The sequence below is a fragment of the Megalobrama amblycephala genome, linkage group LG19 (genome assembly GCF_018812025.1).
Source record: "Megalobrama amblycephala isolate DHTTF-2021 linkage group LG19, ASM1881202v1, whole genome shotgun sequence".
Taxonomy (NCBI): Eukaryota; Metazoa; Chordata; class Actinopteri; order Cypriniformes; family Xenocyprididae; genus Megalobrama; species Megalobrama amblycephala.
The window spans coordinates 28,893,789-28,914,257 of NC_063062.1; the positions used below are offsets into that span (position 1 = coordinate 28,893,789).

The window sequence follows — 20,469 nt, forward strand, 5'->3', positions numbered from 1 at the left end:
ACCGGATCTGGGCCGTATCCAGCTGAGACCAAGGATCTGCGCCTTCACACGACCACAACGCAGTCCTGAAGTATCAGCAGAGATCGAGTCAACTGGATCATCCATTGTGAAGACATTATCAACACGACAGCCAGTGCCACAGTTCCTCAACAGACCATCCATACCGGCGTGATGAATACGATCCTCAACTGGACTCGACCACAATGCAGCCCTGAAGTATCAGCAGAGATCGAGTCAGCTGGATCATCCATTGTGAAGGCCTCATCGACACGACAGCCAGTAGCACAGTTCCTCAACAGACCGTCCATACCGGCGTGATGAATACGATCCTCAACTGGACACGACCACAAAGCAGCCCTGAAGTATCAGCAGAGATCGAGTCAACTAGATCATCCATTGTGAAGGCCTCATCGACACGACAGCCAGTAGCACAGTTCCTCAACAGACCGTCCATACCGGTATGATGAATATGATCCTCAACTGGATGGAACTGAAATAAATACTTTGATTGTTGCGATCCTATCAGACTTATGATAGCAACCTGATTGTAACAAAGCACTGTTCGCCAGAGGAGAACTGGCCCCCCGACTAAGCCTGGTTTCTCCCAAGGTTTTTTTTTCTCCATTTTAACACCTATTTGCCACTTGTTTGCCACCTGATGTCACCTGATGGAGTTTGGGTTCCTTGCCGCTGTCGCCTTTGGCTTGCTTAGTTGGGGACACTTGACATTTGATATTCAATAGTATTCTTGACATTTATTCAACAGTGCTTCTGATCTGCCTGCATTGACACTATTATTTAAGAGCTGCTGTGCAGCCAAATTATGTACCAGTTATCAATGTAAAGCTGCTTTGACACAATCTGCATTGTAAAAAGCACTATATAAATAAAGGTGACTTGACTTGACTTGACTTGACTTGACTTGGGTGATTCTTGGCCAAATTATTGGGCAGACTTTATGCTGGCTAAATCTAACTTGCAATACTTACTGAGGGGTTAGTTCCCCTCAGTAAGTAGTAACCCTAAAGGGTTAGTTCACCCAAAAATGAAATTTCTATCATTAATTGTTGAATAAAGTCGTTATTTTTGTTTAGTTTTTTTGTGCACAAAAAGAATTCTCTTCACTTCATAACATTAAAGTTGAACCACTGTAGTCACATGGACAATTTTTAAGGTTTAAATTCAACTTTAAACCTTTCTGGACTTTGAATGACGGTAATTACGTTGCTTTCTATGAGCAATTAAAAAAATCTTGGATTTCATCAAAAATATCTTAATTTGTGTTCTGAAGATGAAAGGTCTTATGGGTTTGGAACGACATGAGGGTAATTAATGACACAAATTTCATTTTTGGGTGAACTAACCTTTTAAACTGGTTTAAGGCTCAAATATTTGAGGTCAGCCAAGAGTTTTATATTTCACTGACTCCCCTGACTGATAATGAAGGGCTAGACCATGAAAAGCTTAGATGTAGGTTATAACTGATACAGATCCTAACACATAACCAGTGAATGATTCAATTTGGCTGATACAGTTACACTTTGGGCTGCTTATACTGCTGCTAGAACTACCTGCAACTTATTTATGGAGACAGCAATAGTTCTCTTCAATTATCATATCTTTAAGTTTTGAAAATGTCAACTAACTTTTCAGCATCATGAATAGAGAGGATGTTCCTTTAGGGTAATAAAGTTAAATTGTGCTGTACTAGAGGCATAAAAAATGTCCAATTTAAAATGACATGCATCTAGATGGTTCGACTGTTTGACATGCTCTACTGATGTCCTAACAGTGGTGCCATTTAGGCACAGATGGTAGTCAAACCGCATACTTTCTGAAGGATTTGGTACAAAGATTGATATTCCCATTTTATTGGAATTTAGCTGAAGGAGATACATTTTTTTTAACATCCTTAACACAGTGCTTTGGAAAGGGTCTGGGGGAGATGTAAAGATGTATGTCATCTATATAATAATTAACACTAATGCCATGTTTTATAATAACATCACCTAAAGAGAACATGCACAAAGGGCACTCCATATTTTACCTACATTAGGAAACAAGTAGGCATTAACTAATATTTTCCTTTCAATTTAAAATCTTCACATTTTTTTTTTTTTTTTTTATGAAAAGCAAGACCTTTAATGAAAATTGGTGACACGTGAATTATTAAACAATGTAAAATGAAATAAGATACTTGCAATATATGCAAGACTTTTATATAACAGGCCCTCAGACCACAGAGGGGTCAGTAGAGTGGACATTGGACTGTGTTCAGTAAAGGGAAGTGGTTTGGCTTCTCTCCCTGTGCGTTGTGTCTCAAACATTGCTGTTATTCTCTGTCACTTGGCACTCCTCATGAGAAACCGAACAAACGTCCACCCACAAAAGTCGTACGGCTAGCGTTGTTTTCATTAGGCTGAACACACAACCATCCCAGAGATCAACACACAGTCTCCTCAGGATGCTAGGTGTGTTGTGATGGGCTGCCAAAGTAATTCGGCGGATAGACAATAAAGAAAGACATTACAGACATGTGTGACAATCATGAAAAATGAACCCATAGGCCTATACTGAGTTTTGTAACTAATATTAATCACAAAATGCAGTTTCCACAAACACAATAAGCACTGTCTTGGATGTCTTAGTAAGAAAGCACCAGCCAACAACATAAATGTAAATGATCTATAAATTTATAGTTGACAGTACCCACAATTCCCTTCATTGTGGCTTCCTGCCCAGTTTTGCTACAGGGGACAAACAACTTATTTGAAGAATTGCGAAACTCAAGGACCACAAAGGCTGTATTGAAGTGACAACATATTTAAGTGACGTGGCTTTCAATGTGCAGACACTTTGTTCTCCAATGAATTAAAGATTCCTTGTTTCTTTCCGAGAAAGACATTCCAGCCCCAAATACGTTGCTGCATGTTCAAAAAGGTTGACTCCTCCTTTATGAGAAGGTCAGAGTCTTTACCAGGACCACCCTGAGATTCTGACATCTAAGGAAATCCCCCCTGTACACCTCCATGTAGTCACATTACTTGATATATGATTTAAGAAGGCAATGAGTAGAGATGCGTTATTACTATTACTTTATAAAAATTAAAAAAAAAAAAGCATAGAACTATATCTTTGGACCAGAAGATTACATTAAAGATAAGCATACTTGACTTACACCCAGAAGACTTTAACAAGCACTTACAGAATCAACACACTTACAGGAGAAACATGCTAAAAGTTTTGCATGGATGAATGCAAAAATCTAGTTATGTAAGTTAATTGTACATCATAACTAAGAATCAAAACACAATTGAGGAAAATGAGAGTCAATGCAGCAAATGGTGCAGGGTTACATCAAATTGTATTTGGGATTGTAGATGAGAAGTTCAATGTGAGAGAATTTATGTGTGAAATGAAGGTATCACACACACTCACCTCTTGGCACATGAACTATGGGGGATTGATTAAAGTTTCCCTCCCTTTACAAAGAAAATGCCAGAATGCTGCATGCATCTGCTCTGACTAAGATGTCAGCTTATTTCCATAAATTCTTTAGCGATTAAAGTGGGCGTTCAGTGAATTCACAACGTCTCTGAATCTGATAGAGACACACAAAGAGGGCAAACTGAAGACACAAAATAGCTTTTGTGTTCACTGTAACAATTTGTTTCTGTTTTAAATTGAATAATAAAAACCATCAAATTCCTAAATTATCTTGATGCTTTAAGACTTAATACAATAAATCTGAGAAGAGATTGTTGAAGATAAAAACAAATTTAAATGGCTGGTAACATTTTAAATTGTGTCCACATGATATTGGTGTATGTAAGTGTCCATGTTACACAAAATGTAAGTAAACATTCAGTGGTAAAGTGTGTCTGAACTGTACATAATAATAAAATAACCATAATAATGGATTTGAGACAGGGGTTCTAGGAATCAGTTGACATTCGTCTGGTTTTAGGTCGGACTGTCCGATTTCGAAATACCATTACCAGCCTTGAGCGAGATGAATGAATAAATAAATAGCTGTTCATGGGTGTGTTAATATTAAGTTAATAATGGTAAGATCATGTGACATACATCTACAACAGTGCCAATATTCACTGGTTTTGTTCTATTTCGCCAAGGAAAAAAGTTCCAAACAAAACGCAAAACCTTTGCATCTTGCGTTTAATGAATTGGGTGAGTTAATGATTCAATTAATAAAGACAGTCAATTAGACAGTCATTTGAAAGAATCAGCCATTTTGAACAAATCGGTTAAATGAATGATTCAGTGACTCAAAGTGAGTTGCCGCCATCTACTTATGGTTTAGTTTGATATTTCATATTTCAACATTTCATATTTCTATATTCATTTTATTTATATTTAAAACATTAACACCATAACATTATTCATGCACTTGTAATTGCAGTGTAAATGCATTTACAAATTCATTAAATTTGTTTTTAATTAAATGTAAGAATGTAACATAAAAGATTACACATTTAATAAGGTTAGGAAAAAACTATTTGGGATTATTTTCAAGTTTTTATCCTGCAAAGTGTCCTTCTTTTGTTACGGCCACCATAGTCTCAGCCTCAGATGTCATGCCCATGGACCGTTGGCTGAACGTCTGATGCATATGGAACACCTGACTGGAAACACTTCAGGATTTTCAAAGTCGTCATCTGGTTGGTTGAATTCTACAGGACGTACGGGAGACGTGTTTGTCATGTTCTTTAACGGTCTGCCTAGTTTAAGAAGAATGCTGTCATGTTTACACTTCTGACAATGAGCGCTCTCCAGGATGTTCACGGCTCCATTGTTGCAGTAAACTTGCACAACGCTCTTGAATGAATCATTTATTAGATCCATGCCAGTCTGTTATTGTAGGGACATCGACTTTCATTTTCATGCCCCTAAACATAATGCAAAACAAAATGAACTGTGATTGGTTGCATTACATGTCAGTCAAACGTCCTTTTGGGTGGTCCTTGGCCAATGAAAGTTGCGATAGAGACCTTCTGCTGTCAGTCTGTAGGTCTGGCTACAGTGGCAAGAAAAATTATGTGAACCACTTGCAGAATCTGTGAAAATGTGAATAATTTTAATAAAATAAGAGAGATCATACAAAATGCATGTTATTTTTTTATTTAGTACTGTCCTGAGTAAGATATTTTACATAAAAGATTTTTACATTTAGTTCACAAGACAGATAAAATAGCTGAATTTATTAAAATGGCCCCATTCAAAAGTTTGTGAATGATTGATTCTCAATACTGTGTGTGGTTACCTGTATGATCCACAACTGTTTTTTTTTTGTTTTGTGATGGTTCTTCATGAGTCCCTTGTTTGTTCTGAGTTCTGAGCTCTGTTCTTCAGAAAAAATATCTCCAGGTCCCAAAAATTATTCAGTTTTCAATCTTTCCAGCAGTGATTGAATGATTTTGAGAGCCGTCTTTTCACACTAAGGACAACTGAGGGACTCAAACTCAACTATTAAAAAAGGTTCAAACATTCACTGATGCTCCAGAAGGAAACATGATGCATTAAGAGCCGAGGGATAAAAAATTTGAAATTCAAATATCAAGGTAAATTCTACTTAATGTTTTTTTTTTTTTTTTTCGGGAAACAAGCAAGTATCTTCTGTTGGTTCCGAAGGGCAGTACTAAATGAAAAACAACAATATTTAAACAAAATAAGAAAAATTGTGACATCTTTATCCTGTTCAAAAGTTTTCACCCCCCGACTCTTAATGCGTTGTTTCATTCTGGAGCATCAGTGAATGTTTGAACCTTTTTTAATAGTTGAGTTTGAGTCCCTCAATTGTCCTCAGTGTGAAAAGATGGATCTCAAAATCATACAGTCACTGTTGTAAAGGGTTCAAATATGCAAAAATGCTTGAAAACTGAAATTTCTGCAAGACCTGGAGGATTTTTCTGAAGAACAGAGCTCAGTTTAACTGCTCAGGACAAACAAGAGACTCATGAACAACCATCACAAAACAAAACAAAACAAAAAAAACTGTTGTGGATCATCCATGTAACCACACACAGTAGTGAGAATCAATGGTTCACATACTTATGAATGGGGTTATTTTAATAAATTCAGCTATTGTTTTGTCTTGTGAACTAAATGTAAACATCTTTTATGTAAAATATCTTACTCAGGACAGTACTAAATAAAAAATAACATGCATTTTGTATGATCTCACTTATTTTATTAAAATTATTCACATTTTCACAGATTCTGCAAGTGGTTCACATACTTTTTCTGGCCACTGTACGTGAGACTATTGCCACCATAGCTACTGTAAGTGGTTGATTACTGGCCAAAAGTGCCCACCCTCAAGTCTCTTTGATATTCTGTTTTATTTTCCACCATTGGAAAATTGTAAGTTTGTTTGTTGAGAAAAACAAAAGTACAGTAATACTTCACAACAAGCTGCATTGGGTTTAAAGGGTTAGTTCACCCAAAAATGAAAATAATGTCATTTATTACTCACCCTCATGCCGTTCCACACCCGTAAGACCTTCGTTAATCTTCGGAACACAAATTAAGATATTTTTGTTGAAATCCGATGACTCAGTGAGGCCTCCATAGCCAGCAATGACATTTCCTCTCTCAAGATCCATCAATGTACTAAAAACATATTTAAATCAGTTCATGTGAGTACAGTGGTTCAATATTAATATTATAAAGTGACGAGAATATTTTTGGTGCGCCAAAAAAACAAAATAATGGCTTATATAGAGATGGCCGATTTCAAAACACTGCTTCAGGAAGCTTCAGAGCGTTATGAATCAGCGTATCGAATCACGATTCGGATCGCGTGTCAAACCGCCAAACTGCTGAAATCACGTGACTTTGGCGCTCCGAACCGCTGATTCGATACGCTGATTCATAACGCTCCGAAGCTTCCTGAAGCAGTGTTTTGAAATCGGCCATCACTATATAAGTCGTTATTATGTTTTGTTTTGGCGCACCAAAAATATTCTGATTTAGATATGTTTTTAGTACATTAATGGATCTTGAGAGAGGAAATGTCATTGCTCGCTATGGAGGCCTCACTGAGCCATCGGATTTCAACAAAAATATCTTAATTTGTGTTCCGAAGATTAACGAAGGTCTTACGGGTGTGGAACGCCATGAGGGTGAGTAATAAATGACAGAATTTTCATTTTTGGGTGAACTAACCCTTTAAGTGAGTAACCCCAAATATGCTTACTGTCTAAGCTAGCACCATCAATAAAAAATTGCCCCTTTTTGCAGCCCGTATGCCTGAAGGCCATGCCGCAGATGTCTCATATCTCTTAAAGTCTTTGATGTCTTAATGAAAATGCAGAGATGAGTTAGGCACAGCTGAGAGTTCGAGTGTCATGATAATGTTTTGGAAACTCAAACTGCAAGGACATGAGGATCACACAAGGTTACGCTGAGTTTTTATTTTGACTTTTGGATTATCCTGCTCCAATCCCATGCAACCACTCAGATATAAAAGTGTATGTCTGCAAGTCTGATGCTTTAGACTTGAAGAGACTGTAATTCCCCATCTGTTCTTATGGCAGCTGAACTGCTCCAGCCCTGTGGAATGAAGCCGGTGCGTCTCGGCGAGGCTGCGGTTGATCTTCTGGTCGAAGGCGCCCGTAATGGCACTAAAGGGGCTCAAGACAATGTGTGTGGAGCCACGGCCACACTACTGCTGATGTTACTTTGCCTGCTGCTGGCCATCAGACACCACCGGCCAGAGAAATCTCATATGCCGGGTCGGTAGGCTTTTTTTGGAATTTTGTCCTTTATTATTTTGCAGCATGTTCTTGATTTACATTCATCATTTTTGAACTGATGATTGCTGGAGAGAGGATTTTCAAATAGTTACATCTCCTGTCATGTGGTGTTTTGCCTTTTTATCATTTGTTATTGACTATGCTATCTACATTTTGGGGAAACAGTGTAGTCACATGTAAAGTATACTTATCAAACGGATGGTATAAATTCTGACTGAATAATCAAATGCTCACAATAAATGTAAAATGACTATAAATAGGCACCTGTGAGCACATTCAATATTAATGCACTAAATTGATACATTGTTTTGCTAAATGCCACTATAAACATAATAATTAGCAATGAATGCATCTATTTACTAAACATTGATGTCTTTTTCACATATAATTATGTCATAATGAGGTCATAAATTCTCTGCTTGAATTTGATTTAGATGAATTATATTTTGTCACATGCTCATCATGTCAATTACTTGTTTGCTGCAATGTGTTTCATTCAGGTCCTTGTTTCTTCCTGGGTCTGGGTCCTCTTCTCTCTTACTGTCGGTTCATCTGGTCTGGGATCGGGACAGCCAGCAACTACTACAACAGCAAATATGGAGACATTGTGCGGGTCTGGATCAACGGTGAGGAAACTCTCATCTTGAGCAGGTAAGTCCTAACACACACATCACCCCTTATGAAAAAGAAGAACACTTTTGCATTCCTTTAAAAAAGGTACTTATTGCGAAGATAATATACTTTAAATAATATAGATATATATTATATACATATATTTATATATATATATTCTTAAGTGTGAACTGATTAGAATCTTTTCAGACAGACACGCATGCATTGCATGTTATTTACTATACTTTAAATTTATATTAATTTCAATTAGTTAAGTAGGACTTAAAGGATTAGTTCACTTTCAAATGAAAATTACCCCAAGCTTTACTCACCCTCAAGCCATACTAGGTGTATATGACTTTCTTCTTTCTGATGAACACAATCAGAGAAATAATAAATATCCTGACGCATCCAAGCTTTATAATGGCAGTAAGCGTTACCAAATGAGCTGAAAAAAGTGTATCCATCCACATTCATCTATCATAAACATATTCCACACGGCTCCGTAAGTAGAATACGGAAGGCGGTCTGGTGGAAGCTAGATATTTTACTTCATAACTTGTTAAATATGGATATTTTTGTATCGATTCCCTTCAGAAGGCCTTTATTAGCCTTCCGGAGCCGTGTTGAGTAGACGTTTATGATGGATGGATGTGGATGGATACACTTTCTTCAGCTCATACTCGTTTGGTAACGCTTACTGCCATTATAAAACTCGGATGCGTCAGGATATTTATTAATATTTCTCCGATTGTGTTCATCAGAAAAAAAGAAAGTCATATACACCAAGGATGGCTTGAGGGCGAGTAATGCTTGGGCTAATTTTCATTTGAAAGTGGGACTCATAAAAACATCTTTATATGTAATTTCATAATTACTTCTATTGACTTTGAAATATGGTTTAAGTGTACCTCTGACGAACATTAAATATGCTTTAATATAATTTCTATTTAATATAATTACTATAAGTGCACATTCAAAACAATTAAATGTCTCTTTCATGAGGGACAGAACATACCAGCACTAATCATACAATATTCCAGGACAAATGAACCCAAATGTGGCATGAATGTGTTATTCTGATGCTGTGTGCGTTACAGGCCATCTGCTGTGCATCATGTGTTGAGGAGATCTCTGTACACCTCACGCTTTGGGAGCAAACTAGGTCTGCAGTGTATTGGGATGCATGAACAGGGCATCATATTCAACTCAAATGTGGTGCTCTGGAAAAAAATCCGCACCTTTTATGCTAAAGGTGGGCATGCTTTGGTAATATGCAAGGTATTAAAAGTGCATTAGATGTTTTATTTAAACTGCATGATCACATTTGACATCTCTATGTGCTATTATTTTAGTTGTCTAATTTCATTTGACTGGATTTTATCATTGTTTTTTGCATTAGCAGAGGTACTAAGCATGTTTTTGTGTGTTATCAGCTCTAACAGGTCCAGGGCTTCAGAGAACTTTGGAGATTTGCACCACTTCCACAACCACACACCTGGATGATCTGTCTCACCTGACGGATGCTCGGGGACAGGTGGACATTCTCAACTTACTGCGTTGCATTGTGGTGGACATTTCCAACAGACTGTTTCTAGGAGTTCCTCTTAATGGTCAGTCATGAGAAACATTTGCACTAACATACAACAGCTCAAAAAGGTATAGGCACTTAAACCACATCTAATAATTTGTTTGTGTCTTGTTACATTTATTTTTGATTCTGTCATCATTTACTCACCCATATTCTAAACCGGTATGACATTTATTCTGCTGCAGAACACAAAAGAAAAATGTCTTTTTCTTTTCTTTTCTTTTTTTGTCCATACAATGAAATCGTCTCGGTTACGTATGCAACCCTTGTTCTCTAAAGGAGAGAATGGAGACGTCACGTCGTAACTGAAACGACGAATTGGGATCCCAAATTGTCTGTTCAGTTCTGATGTGGCGTCGAACGTGACCGACTGAAAGGGAACTTACTTATACTCCAATCTGGTGTGTCCTTTATAGGTAACACTTTATTTCGATGGTCCATTTTAGACATTCTACTAACTATAACTACATGTCAAATAACTTTCATTAGAGTATTAGTGGACTGTCTACTTAACATTTGTTAACACGTTATTGTGATGGTTCCCCATTCTTCTGACTATAAGTAGCTTTGCAACTACACGTCTGCTAACCTGAACCATAACACCTAACCCTAAACTAAAGGTGATGATATATGGGGCAACGTTTTGAGCAATGTTGCTGGGCAGTGTTGTTGAGCAATGGTGCTTGGGCAATTTCCCATTGAGAATGGGCAACACATTTTGATCTAAAGTATCCAGATGGCAACAGATTTCTATCTGGATACTTTAGATCGAAATTTGTTGCCCATTCTCAAAAGGAAAATGCCAAAGCACCATCGCTCAACAACACTGCCCGGCAACATTGCTCAAAAAGTTGCCCCGTGTATCATCACCTTAACAGTCTACTACAGTCTACTAATACTCTAATGAGAGTTAGTTGGCATGTAGTTGCAAAGTTACTTATAGTTAATAGAATGTCTAAAGTGGACCATCGAAATTAAAGTGAACCCTTTTATATGCTATATATATTGGCAAAATGTACACTACCGTTCAAAAGTTTGGGGTCAGTAAGATTTTTTAATGTTTTATATGAAGTATCTTCTGCTCACCAAGCCTGCATTTATTTGATTAAAAAAACAAACAAAAACAGTAATATTGTGAAATATTATTCCAATTTAAAACAGCTGTTTTCTATGTCAATATACAGTAAAGTATAATTTATTCCTGTGATCAAAGCTGAATTTTCAGCATTGTTACTTCAGTCTTCAGTGTCACATGATCCTTCAGAAATCATTCTAATATGATGATTTGCTGCTCAAGAAACATTTATGATTATTATCAATGTTGAAAACAGTTGTGTACAATTTTATTTCATGATGCTATGATGAATAGAAAGTTCAAAAGAACAGCATTTGTCTGAAATCTAAATCTTTTGTAACATTAAACACTACCGTTCAAAAGTTTGGGGTCAGTAAGAATTTTAATTTTATTTTTGGGGGATAGAAATAAAATGAATCAATACTTTTATTCATCAAGGATGAGTTAAACTGATCAAAAGTTACATTAAAGACAATAATAATGTTAGAAAATATTCTATTTTAAATAAATGCTGTTCTTTTGAACTTTCTATTCATCAAAGAATTTTGAAAAAAAAAGTGTACACAACTGTTTTCAACATTGATAATAATAATGAATGTTTCTTGAGCATCAAATCATCATATTAGAATGATTTCTGAAGGATCATGTGACACTGAAGACTGGAGTAATGATGCTGAAAATTCAGCTTTGATCACAGGAATAAATTACACTTTACTGTATATTGACATAGAAAACAGCTGTTTTAAATTGGAATAATTTTTCACAATATTACTGTTTTTGTTTGTATTTTTAAACAAATAAATGCAGACTTGGTGAGCAGAAGATACTTCTTTTAAAACATTAAAAAATCTTACTGACCCCAAACTTTTGAACAGTAGTGTATAAGCATGTGCTTAAGGGCATTTTGTTCTCTCTATTGTTTGTGATCATATGGTTAATATTGCTTTTTAATAACTGATATAGTTAATATATAATTGCTGGTTTCTTGCTGCTGTGTTGTAGAGTGTGATCTGCTTCAGAAGATTCAGAAATATTTTGACACCTGGCAGACAGTATTAATCAAACCCGATGTGTACTTCAGACTGCACTGGCTGCACAAGAAGCACAAGAGAGAAGCGTGAGTTCATGCTAGTGTCATGTTGTTTTGGAGATGTAAATTATCATCATATATGAATATGATAATCATGATATTGGTACCACCACAGTGCTTTTTTTTGTAAGGAACACTTTGTCATAAATGCTGCATCTAGCTTTGAAAGTCCTTCCGTCCTACTTTTAGGACTGAATTGTAAAGTGATTTTTTATTTATTTATAGTGAGTGTTTTATTTATTATGTATGTGTGTGTTTCAGTCAGGAGTTACAGGACGCCATCACGGCTCTGATCGAGCAGAAGAAAGTTCAGCTGACACATGCAGAAAAACTCGACCAGCTCAACTTCACAGCAGAGTTGATATTCGCTCAGGTGAATGTGACATGCCAGTACGTCACACAAACACCTATGAAGCATACATGAGAATGACTGACCTATGTATGCGTGTTTAGAACCACGGGGAGCTGAGCGCTGAGAACGTCAGGCAGTGTGTGTTGGAGATGGTGATCGCGGCTCCAGATACTCTCTCCATCAGTTTGTTCTTCATGTTGCTGTTACTCAAACAGAATCCAGACGTCGAGTTGAAGATCCTGCAGGAAATGGAAACTGTTTTAGGTCTGATCACACACACAAGATTCAATCGTTCAGTCTTTTTCACCTCTTGTGAAAAAAGTGCATTTTAGCATACTTTTAACCCTTGTGCGGTCTTCGTTTGGGAAGTACACTCAGGGTCTTTGGTGTCTCCAGAGACCCCAGGCAACAAAATGTAATTTGTAACAAAATAATTTTTTTTTTTTTTTTAAACAAATGTAATTTTACTCTGTTTATTAATGTTTTTACTCCAAATTTGTGCAGTTTTTGGATGATTTATCATATTTTTTACATTTATATAAATAAATTACAAAAAATAAAGTACAAAAAATAAAGTATGAAAAAATGCTAAACTTTGACAAAAAGTATTTTTTATTGTCATAATTGTGATTTAATAATATTTAGATACAAATCCAACTGAAAAATAATTGTGAAAACATATCTTTCAGTTTGTCAAATAGCACATAGCAAATAGTGGAGCTCTACAGCATTTACTGGTAAAAGTGATAGTTTTTTTTTTTTTTTTTTACTTTTAAAACTGCATTTTCCAAAAAAGGGGCAAAAATCTTACACTAAACCATGTCAAATTATCCATGTTATCCCCATGAATGAAAGTTAGAAATGTGGGTCTTTTATAAAGTGAATTTTACATAAAAAGCTGTTTTTGAATAAAAACCTACTCAACAAAATATTTATTTATTTATATAAATTTAAAAGATATGATAAATCCTCCAAAAACTGCACAAATATGAAGTAAAAACATTAATAAACAGAGTAAAATTACATTTGCTTTTTAAAAAACAATTATTTTGTTACAAAATTACATTTTGTTGCCTGGGGTCTCTGGAGACCCCAAAGACCCTGAGTGTGACTTTTTTTTTCTACACTAACATAAAAACAAGATATCGCTCCAATGTTTTTTTTTTTATTTATTTATTTATTTTTTATTATTATTATTATTATTTGTAGATCTAGAAAGTGTTAACAACTTTCTAATAAGACCCCAAAGACCCTATAAGGGTTAAAAAGAGTACTTATGTGAGAAAGTGCAAACTGAATGTAATGTTTTCAGACAACTGCACATTATTTACAGTTAAATGAATTTCAGTTTAAATTAAATGCAATTTGTTGAAATAGGACTTAAAGAAGGAAAATAAAATACATGACATTCAAGTTTCACTAGAAACATTAAAATATATTTTAGTTTACCATAAATGCTTTTAGTGTATTTGGTAATATAGTAGTCAACATTTGAAGTGGATCAAAAAAGTTAATCAAAGTTGTCCTAAGAACTAAGCTGTTCTAAGAAGAAAGTTTTATGACAACTTTGCTGAAAGGTTTTGATCCACTTAAAATGTTGACTACTGTACTTTTTAATCATTTACTAAAGACAATAGAATAATGATATTACATATAAAGTTCTAAGTCCTACTTCATCTTCATCTTCATCTTCATCTTCTTTAAAGGAATCATTTACTCATTGTCATGTCATTTCAAACCAGTATTTTCCAGAAATATTCTGTGGTACACAAAAAAGAAAAGTGTTGAAGGATATTTTTGTAACTCTTTTCCATTTAATGACAGACTTCATTAAAGACAACATTAAAGTATCATGAAAGTAGCTCATGTTCTTTTATTAGAGTTTGAAGTTACATGAAAATAAGTGAATGACAGAATGTTCAGTTTCGGATGAATTATTCATGTTTGATTGTGTAGTCAGTGTTTGTTTCATCCAGATGTTTCTCTGGTTATTTAAACATTATGTTCTGATTGTGCTTTGTAGCTGGTAGGAGCCTGCAGAACTCACATCTGTCCAGGTTAAACATTCTGGAGAGTTTTATCAACGAGTCGCTCCGGTTCCACCCGGTCGTGGACTTCACCATGCGGCGGGCGCTGGATGATGATGTCATCGAGGGCTACAAAGTGAAGAAAGGAACAAACATCATATTAAACGTGGGTCGAATGCACCGATCTGATTTCTTCCCCAAACCGAATCAGTTCAGTCTTGACAACTTCCAGAAGAACGTGAGTTTATTATTATAAAATCTCTTTTTATGTCTTATTTTTCAGTCTTTAAAGGGGTGGTTCATTATGATTTCAATTTTTTTTACTTTAGTTAGTGTGTAATGTTGCTGTTAGAGCACAAACAACATCTGCAAAGTTACGATGCTCAAAGTTCAAAGCAAAGGGAGATATTTTCTTTTAAAGAATCTCTGTTTAAGGACTACAAACAAACGACTGGTAGGGACTACAACGAGCTTCTTCCCGGGTTGGTGACATCACTAACCATAAAATTTACATAAACCCTGCCCCTGAGAACATGCAACAAAGGGGGTGAGGCCATGTTATTGCAATACAGTACATAACACAAATACAATAGCATGTCATAAAAGCAAGATGCCAACATAAGTTATAACCATAATTAAACTAAACTATACCTGTTCTATCTTCATGCAGAATATATTCTCTGTCTCTGTAGGCATTTTACAACAGTTCCCACATGAGCGATTTATAGATTATCATGACAGAATATGCTAATCTATGACTATAAGATATCCCACATCAGTTACATAAATTAAGCAACTAACCATTCAGAAATTACCTGTTGCATTCTACATGTTGTCATATGGAGTCAAATTAATGCCTTAAAGTTTTGCACAAAAATAAAGTTTTGCAAAACACAAAAAAGAATTGAGCAATAAAAAATTTTTTTGCAAACAAAAATAAAGAATTGCAAAGGAAAAATAAAGTATTGAGCAGAAAAAAATAAGTTTTGCAAACAAAAATAATAAATTGCAAAATAAAATAAAGTAGTGCAAAAATAAAAATATAATCAATTACAAAAATCAATGACAGCTGTAATCCTATTTTATCTTTGCCACATATTTTTCATGCTCAAACCTACTAAATCATTTGCAACGCTCATTTTATTCTGCGTTTCAGTCAAGCGTGCGCTCACGATACCGGTTTTCTTTTGCGCTGCACTTTTCTGTGCGGATCTCTTTATGGCACTGGTTTGACGTGGGGGTGGAGTCAAGAAACGGGGGCACGCCCCCACGAAATGCATTGGAGGGGAACGTAATCAGCGACAGGTGAAATAATTCTTTGACATGGTTAAAAATAATGAATGGTTTGTTTTTGTTGGTTTGTTTAGCATATGTTGTCGCCAATTACGACCCCCTCCAATGCATTTCTTATAGTAATATTACCTGTTGTGCTCTGTCTCACTGCCTGTATCCACTTTTGTGTCCTTAAACATTCGTTTTTTGGGGTCGACAGCTTATAAAAACTTATTTCTGGGTTTTTTAGCTTGTTAGCTATACACCTTGTCACACAGCAGCTTTTAGGCATTGTTCTGTTTTTTGTAATGAGTCAGAAAAGACAAGGAGGCAGTCTCATGCATTACAAAGTCAATGGAGACGGTTGGATTGTTTTTTCCCCCGGTGGGCATGGTTTTCAGATTATAATAAATGCGCTCTGTCTCTATGCTTGATCTGTTCTGTTGCGATCTGCGTCTCCTGCCGATGACGTGTTTCGCGGGGGCGTGCCCCCGTTTCTTGACTCCACCCCCACGTCAAACCAGTGCCATAAAGAGAACCGCACAGAACAGTGCAGCGCAAACGAAAGCCGGTATCGTGAGTGCACGCTTGACTGAAACGCAGAATAAAATGAGCGTTGCAAATGATTTAGTAGGTTTGAGCATGAAAAATATGTGACAAAGATAAAATAGGATTACAGCTGTCATTGATTTTTGTAATTGATTATATTTTTATTTTTGCACTACGTTATTTTATTTTGCAATTTATTATTTTTGCTTGCAAAACTTATTTTTTTCTGCTCAATACTTTATTTTTCCTTTGCAATTCTTTATTTTTGTTTGCAAAACATTTTTTTATTGCTCAATTCTTTTTTTTGTTTTGCAAAACTTTATTTTTGTGCAAAACTTTAAGGCATTAATTTGACTCCATATTGTCACTTCTTCTTGAGTCTCTCCATCATTGTCAGACTTTGGTTTGAACATAAAAAGCTGAACAGTTTCTGACATTTTCAGTGAGGTAATCGGCACTGTTAACGCAAGCTCTTGAAACTCCGACCTCTGCTTAGAAGCAGTAGCTCATTTGCATTTAAAGGGACACACACAAAAACTGAACGTTTTTACTCACCCTCAAAAAGTGACAAATTTAACATGCTATAAAAAATTATCTGTGGGGTATTTTGAGCTAAAACTTCAGATACACACTCTGGGGACATCAGAGACTTGTAAAAATGGCATTATACCACCCCTTTAATGGCCTTACAAACATTTTCCATGCTATATTAGGCATCATTCAAACAAACAAACAAATAAGAAAGGTTCCGAGACTATTTAATGGAGATCCCATTTTAAATGTATTATTTTAAAAAATAATTATTTTATTTTTGTGATTGTATTTAAATGTTATGCTATTTAACTTTGATTTTATAATAGAAAATTCGTAAAATATATAGTTCAAGAATCAATGTTCACTACTTTAAAAACTGTAATTTTTTCATTAATATCATTTTATACAACAGTTGTATAATATCTACCAATTTAATGTGTATCTCTCTTACAAACTTACAAAAATGCACTGTGGTAATTATAGTTTTTCACCAAAGTACCATACATATAAAAGTTATTGTTACTATTGTAAAATCATAATAAAATAAGGAAAATTAGTATGTATGTATGTATGTATTAGGACTAATATTACTACTAATGCACTGTAAAATGTAGTAACCTAAGTCTAGCCTGTAAAATTAGTTTTATTGGTACAAATTAATGGATTTAGGTTGATTCAGTGATGTTAAATTATATTTTTGACTTGGAAAGTTAATATAGATGCTACCATTTTTTTCAATGTGTATTTGATAATATTTTATATATATATATATATATATATATATATATATATATATATATATATATATATATATTTATATTTATATTTATATATTTAGTAGAAAATATAAAATAAAATAAAAACTAAATTAATTATACATTTTCTTAATATTTCTTTTTTTTTTTTGTACATTAAATCGATACATAAAAAGTAGAAACAATGTTTTGTGACCATGGCAACACCAACAGTGTAATACCTTTCTCTGTCTCTCTCTGAAGGTGCCGAGTCGTTTCTTTCAGCCGTTCGGATCAGGCCCGCGGTCATGTGTGGGAAAGCACGTCGCTATGGTGATGATGAAGTCCATTCTTGTGACGCTGTTGTCTCGTTTCTCCGTGTGTCCTTTGAAGGGCTGTACTGTAGAAAGCATCCCGCAAACCAACAACCTGTCGCAGCAGCCGGTGGAGGAGCCCTCAAGCCTCAGCGTGCAGCTCATCCTGAGAAACACTCTCTGATTCACCATATCATATGTGCTCTAGTACACTCAATGGTATAGAAGAACCATTTTTAGTTCCCCAAATAACCTTTCAGTTCTTAAAAGAGGCATTATTTTTCTTAGTTTGAAGAAGAATTTAAAAATCTTAAAGGGTTAGTTCACCCAAAAATGAAAATTCTGTCATTTATTACTCACCCTCATGGCATTCCACACCCGTAAGACCTTCGTTGATCTTCGGAACACAAATTAAGATATTTTTGTTGAAATCCGATGACTCAGTGAGGCCTCCACAGCCGGCAATGACATTTCCTCTCTCAAGATCCATTAATGTACTAAAAACATATTTAAATCAGTTCATGTGAGTACAGTGGTTCAATATTAATATTATAAAGCGACGAGAATATTTTTGGTGCGGCAAAAAAAAAAAAAAAAAAATTACGACTTATTTAGTATGAAACACTGCTTCAGGAAGATTCAGAGCATAATGAATCAGCATATCGAATGATTCAGATCACGTGTCAAACTGCCAAACTGCTGAAATCACGTGACTTTGGCGCTCCTAACTGCTAATTCATTGTGCTCCGAAGCTTCCTGAAGCAGTGTTTTGAAATCGGCCATCACTAAATAATTCGTTATATTGGGTTTTTTTGGCGCACCAAAAAAATTCTTGTCGCTTTATAACATTAATATTGAACCACTGTACTCACATGAACTGATTTAAATATGTTTAAATGTCATTGCTCCCTACGCAGGCCTCACGGAGCCATCGGATCTCAACAAAAATATCTCAATTTGCGTTCCGAAGATTAACAAAGGTCTTACAGGTGTTGAACGGCATGAGTGTGAGTAATTAATGACATTATTTTCATTTTTGGGTGAACTAACCCTTTAAGAACCTTTTAGCTATAAAGAACTAATTGTATAGGCTACTGGAAAGTTTCTATGGATGTTAAAGGTTCTTCATGGAACAAAAGAAACCAAAAAATAATCTTTATTTTTAAGAGTGTACCATGTATTTATCTACTGCTTTTAATTATCAGTCTTTTGGATGTTTGTGTTTAAATTTGTATTTAGTGTGAATGTAATTGTTGTTATAAAGTACAGAGTCCCTAAAGCAGTGGTCTCAAACTCAGTTCCTGGAGGGCCGCAGCCCTGCAGAGTTTAGCTCCAACCAGCTCCAATTCACACCTGCTTGGAAGTTTCTAGTAATCGTGAAGACCTTGATAAGCTGGATCAGGTGTGTTTGATTAGGGTTGGAGCAAAACTGAGCTGTGGCCTTCCAGGAATTGAGTTTGAAACGATGGCGATGGAAAAAATATGAGATGTGGGTAAAAATATATCAATGCTTATGCATTCTCTTGCAAAGACTCAAAAGTTTTGTGAGCGAACGCAACGTTTCTTGGGGGAACGCAAAAGCATTGACAAATAGGCAAATTTTTCTCTTTTTTTTTTTTTCTTCACCATGTCCTTTTAGGGGCTCTGTAATAATTAATGATATTGTGGCATCCTGTGAATTACTGCTTCAGCCTGTTTTTTGTTTTGTTTTATTTTTTTGTTAATAAAAGTATTCTCAAATGGTGTTATTGTAATTGTAATTTTACTGTGTTTAAAGAAAAGTACAAAGCAACATTTTTGCATGTAAAGGTTTTGTATTTAATTTTGGAACTGATTGATTGTAGGCCTCACTGATCTGAGATTATGCACCACAGTTTTTGCATGAAAAAGGCATTATTTGTGGATAATTGTCAATATACTACAAAATATACAAGGTGTGTCCAGAAAGTAATGAGAATTAAGTTCTTGTGCTCGAGAAGGGCTCTGTGAAGGGAGAAGTTGGCCAAGGTCACTTGGGGTGAGGTGCTAGGTATACGGTACAACACTGACCAGCTGCATTCCAGCCCTGTCAGAGTCGACACATTCTTTTTTGTGACACCCTGTTCAAGTGATTTGTATTAATAAAAATGCAAGCGAGTTTGGAACAGCGGTACGCGATGAAATTTTGTGTGATATTGGGTAGAGAAACTTTGGAAATGGTGAGAAACTTATGGAGAAGCTGGGCTATCATCTGCACAAGTGTACCGATGGCACAAGGCCTTCATTGAAGAACGAGAAGGTGTTGAAGACGAACAACGATCAGGACGCTCCTCTTCTTCAAAAATGGAACAGAATGTGGATGCAGTGAGATCTGTTGTCAACTGTGACTGACGGCTCACTATCAGAATGATTGCAGAGGAAATGGGAATTACCAAGTCAACTGCTCATGAAGTAGTGATTTGAACTTGAGAAAAGTGTGTACAAAACTTGTTCCACAGAACGAATGACTGGCCTCAACCATTCTGCGTAACACACAAGAACGAACCTCATTGGTTCTCGCACACG

The 20,469-nt window shown here is 35.6% G+C and overlaps 1 protein-coding gene and 1 long non-coding RNA gene across 5 annotated transcripts; one reads left to right on the forward strand and one right to left on the reverse strand.

The window, feature by feature from the left end:
• Window positions 1-7,422: 7,422 nt before the first annotated feature.
• On the reverse strand, window positions 7,423-15,996 carry LOC125254508. Of its 4 annotated transcripts, XR_007181682.1 has the most exons (6): window positions 15,338-15,360; window positions 14,543-14,651; window positions 14,168-14,254; window positions 12,579-12,734; window positions 8,249-8,357; window positions 7,423-7,840 (listed from the first exon to the last, which is right to left on the reverse strand). It is a non-coding gene; the product is annotated as an uncharacterized LOC125254508 (long non-coding RNA). The 4 variants fall into 4 exon arrangements; XR_007181680.1 differs by lacking the exons at window positions 7,423-7,840; window positions 15,338-15,360 and adding an exon at window positions 15,945-15,996 and having other exon boundaries at window positions 8,256-8,357; XR_007181681.1 differs by lacking the exon at window positions 7,423-7,840 and having other exon boundaries at window positions 8,256-8,357; window positions 14,147-14,254.
• Window positions 7,550-18,286, forward strand: LOC125254507 (aromatase). Its single transcript, XM_048169145.1, has 9 exons — window positions 7,550-7,754; window positions 8,276-8,426; window positions 9,488-9,642; window positions 9,824-10,000; window positions 12,056-12,170; window positions 12,405-12,516; window positions 12,597-12,759; window positions 14,519-14,760; window positions 17,876-18,286. Exons 1-9 carry the CDS (start codon window positions 7,550-7,552, stop codon window positions 18,107-18,109), a joined length of 1,554 nt encoding a protein of 517 aa, XP_048025102.1. The 3' UTR covers window positions 18,110-18,286.
• Window positions 18,287-20,469: the final 2,183 nt, after the last annotated feature.

Coding starts and splice junctions, on each gene's coding strand:
- LOC125254507 (XM_048169145.1), top strand. CDS start 7,550: ATGGCAGCTGAACTGCTCCAGCCCTGTGGAATGAAGCCGGTGCGTCTC. Junction 12,517..12,596: donor CAGAGTTGATATTCGCTCAG/GTGAATGTGACA, acceptor ATGCGTGTTTAG/AACCACGGGGAGCTGAGCGC. Junction 14,761..17,875: donor TTGACAACTTCCAGAAGAAC/GTGAGTTTATTA, acceptor CTCTCTCTGAAG/GTGCCGAGTCGTTTCTTTCA.